The sequence below is a fragment of the Vicia villosa genome, unplaced genomic scaffold, assembly GCF_029867415.1.
Source record: "Vicia villosa cultivar HV-30 ecotype Madison, WI unplaced genomic scaffold, Vvil1.0 ctg.000650F_1_1_1, whole genome shotgun sequence".
Taxonomy (NCBI): domain Eukaryota; kingdom Viridiplantae; phylum Streptophyta; class Magnoliopsida; order Fabales; family Fabaceae; genus Vicia; species Vicia villosa.
In genome coordinates, this window is record NW_026705290.1 from 261,684 (window position 1) to 265,151 (window position 3,468).

The window sequence follows — 3,468 nt, forward strand, 5'->3', positions numbered from 1 at the left end:
AAAATCAATTTATATGCCGGTTTTTCAAGTGATTTGTTGAGAGATCTAGTAATTACTTGGATTCTAATAATATAGTTTTTTTCAAGGAAAAAAGAAACTCTAGTTCAAAACCAGCATACAAAAGAAATTAAACTCAACTTTATAAAATTAATTTCATATATATATAATAATTTTTTACAAACCAAGGCGCGATCACAAAGTTGTCAACAAAATTTTAGATCCTTCAACTATCAAAAACTACCATAAGTGGAAATTAACATGACACATTCTAATTCTATATTTCCATTTTTGGAGGGTCAGTAGTAAATCAAAGAACACATCCATGAATGATCAACTGTTTACCAAATAGATTAGCACTAATCATCATCATTAGCAACCTATAAATCAGAATCTGAAGAAAAACTCCAAACCGATGCAGAAAGCAAACGCCGTGATTTCCAATCTAACACCAACTTATTACTGCCCACACCCACCTCTTCCACCTTATACCCATCATTGAAAAGACCCAACAACAGCTTCGCTTGACAATGATTCGCAAAGCTCACCGGAACTCCTCTAAACCCCGCCGCAGCTAACCACTCCCCCCACGACCTTCTCTCCTCCTCTCCGTCTCCGCCTGTTCTATATATCCGGCCCAATGAGCCCGCGATTCGTGGGCCGAAAAACACTCGCTCCACCAAAGCCCTGGCCCGGTTCTGCATCGGAAAACCAGCCTCTAATGAATCAAACACCGCTGAGTAATGATGAAGCGAGTCCATGAACCGCTCCACAAATCCACCGATGACAGATCCATTTTCCTCCTCCACCAATGTCACAAGCTTCGGGCTTAAAGATTTTGCTCCGTTTAAAAACGAAGCAACCGAGTCGGGTGCACGATAACTAAGATGAGGAAGATTCAGCATGCAGTTGAAAACCAAAGCCTCTCCTCGAACAAGCTTCAAGGAAGATGGACGGAAGGTTTCGTCGGAGTCTAACCTGCAGTGATGAAAAGAAAACGGCTGACCGAGGGAAGCGGCGAAGGAGGTTAAACGGCGTCCGGTTTCTTGTACGGTGGCGATTGACCTCCTTCCTGTTCCGGTTCGTGATAATGCGGTGATCCGGAGATGCGGGCTGTTGTTGTTGGAAGCTAGGGCTTGGATTAGTGAAGCCCATTGGACCCCTTCCATAATGTCGTAGTCGACGACATGGACGCGGCGTTCGTGGGCCACGGACTCGAGTATGGCTTGATTGGCCGTGAAGTGGCCGAACTTGACGTAAGGAGACATGTCTTGGAGTAGTTGGAAAGCAGCGAGTGTGTCGTTTTGGTTGTCGTGGGGTCCGCTGGTGGTGAGGTAATGTTTGTTGTTGTGGTTGTTGTGCGCACCCCCGGCGCCTTCTAGTAGGCCGTGAAGAGCTTCGGTGAAATAAGCGGCGAGTCTTTCCATGTTGGAGCCGTTGGCGTGTTGTGAAACCATTTCCTTGAGCCGAACCAATATCACTCGGGCTAAGTCGCGGCTCTTGGTGGAGCCGGTTAAGGCTTCTGCGCCAGCCATCAATAGGTGCACTAGTTTTAGCCCCTTTAAATCATTTCCATCGCCAACTGTTTGTGTTGTTTCCGTTGTTGATGTTGTTGTTGTGTTGGTGGTAGTGGTTGTGGTTGTTTCGGCTTCTTCTTCCTCCTCGGTGGTTGTGGTCGTGGTGGTGGTAGTTGGGCTGAACTGGTCGAGGATAGTGGTTCTGTCCTCGATGATGGTGTCCATGAGGTGGTGAAAGTCATCTGGGGCACCTGTGAAGGTGTCCCAGTTGACTATCGGGGACCAGTGGTTCCAGTTGCAACCGTAACCATCGTCAGAAGAAGGGGTGTTGGTGAGGGTGCTGCTGTTTCCGGAGAAGTCGAGGTGGTGGATAGCATCCATGTCTATTTCCATGTCCATGGTGTTTGTTTGAGAGAGAATAGAATATAATACTCCTTTATGGTTGGTTGAGTGGAAAGAAATTGTAATAAAAGGGAAGGATATGTGTAGTGTGGTGAGGGAGAAAGAATGGTATGGGAAGAGGTTTATAAAGAGGTTGAGAGTTGATGGAGAGAGAGAAGAAAAGGTTGGAGTATGAGACAGTGGAAGTCCAAAAACTGATTGGTGAGTTGAGAGAATATTGTTATGTGCGCTGTTGTCACTAACAACATGACTGCCTACCTGATGTGAATGATCATTTTTAAATTATGTATATGTTTTTTAAATGATTTATATTTATATTATATTTACTGTTTTCGTAAATAATTATGACTGCCGTTTTTTTTTATACTCCAACTTTGTCTCGCTCTTGAACATTTTTGTTTTATATTTGAGTTATTACTATGTTAAAGATAACAAGTTTTTATTGTAGAACTTAAGAATCACACAAGGTTGGGGTTTTTTAAACCGAGTTTTCTCATTACACCCGATCATTTGCTTAGAGAATTTAAATATATTGGTATTTGGATGAATATGTTGTTTGTATTTTTATTTTATTAATTAACACTATGCTTATGTAATATTTTCAATTGCTCATAACCCATTTGCATTTGCATGGAGTTTTCATCTATCCCACCCACCATGTATTTGGTTTGATGTTTATCCATTTGACTTTGCTATTATGTTTGTATATAGTGGAGATATTAATTGATTCAATGTTGTTTTATATTAGTTTTTTTAGAAAAACTTAACTAATATGAATTTCAATTTTATTTAACTATAAAAGTATCATCATGAACTGCAGGAGACTTAATTATTTTAGTCGATTTATAAATTATTATTTAAGAAGTCCATAAAAACTTAAGTTGAAGTATTATGGAGTATCAATAGTTTTTCATTAAAAGAATAAAAATATATTTAATAATTATTTCAAACTAATTAGTCTAGATATAGGCAGAGATTTAATAGAACAGAGTTTTGATGTAGTATGGCGGAACCAGGATGGATTTGTAATATCAACATTCCAACGTTTAAATTAACGAATAAATGAGAAAATAATTTAAAATTGTGAATGAAAGAATATTGAAAATAGAGAAAAAAGAATGTGCATTGAGAGTGTAAATAAAATTCAAACAAACCTTTTATATTCAAAACTTTTCAATTTAGTTTTTCTCCGCACCACTATCACCACTTGAGATCCTAAAAAATTAAGAACTTTGTTACAAATGTATTGTCGCATAATACATATATATTTTTGAAGAATGTACATGTATTTTATATAATTTAAATTTAATACAATAAAAACATTAAAAAATAGTAATAAAACTCTCAATTTTTTTTTTGAATTTATAAAACTCTCAATTTAATTTGAAAAATTGAGAGAACCTTAAATTAGCTGTTAATGTGAAAATAAAAACGGTTCAATAAATGTGCGAAGTTAGAGATATTTAAATATGATGGTTATTTTTAAATGTCTAATATAAATAGTGTAAAGTCCTTTATATATAAAATGTAACAAAGACATCTACATCGTAAA

At 37.7% G+C, this 3,468-nt stretch overlaps 1 protein-coding gene across 1 annotated transcript; it reads right to left on the reverse strand.

Moving 5' to 3' along the window:
- Positions 1 to 227: 227 nt before the first annotated feature.
- Positions 228 to 1,992, reverse strand: LOC131630138 (protein NODULATION SIGNALING PATHWAY 2). Its single transcript, XM_058900932.1, has one exon. It carries the CDS (start codon positions 1,911 to 1,913, stop codon positions 378 to 380), a length of 1,536 nt encoding a protein of 511 aa, XP_058756915.1. The 5' UTR covers positions 1,914 to 1,992; the 3' UTR covers positions 228 to 377.
- Between the last annotated feature and the right edge of the window lie 1,476 nt (positions 1,993 to 3,468).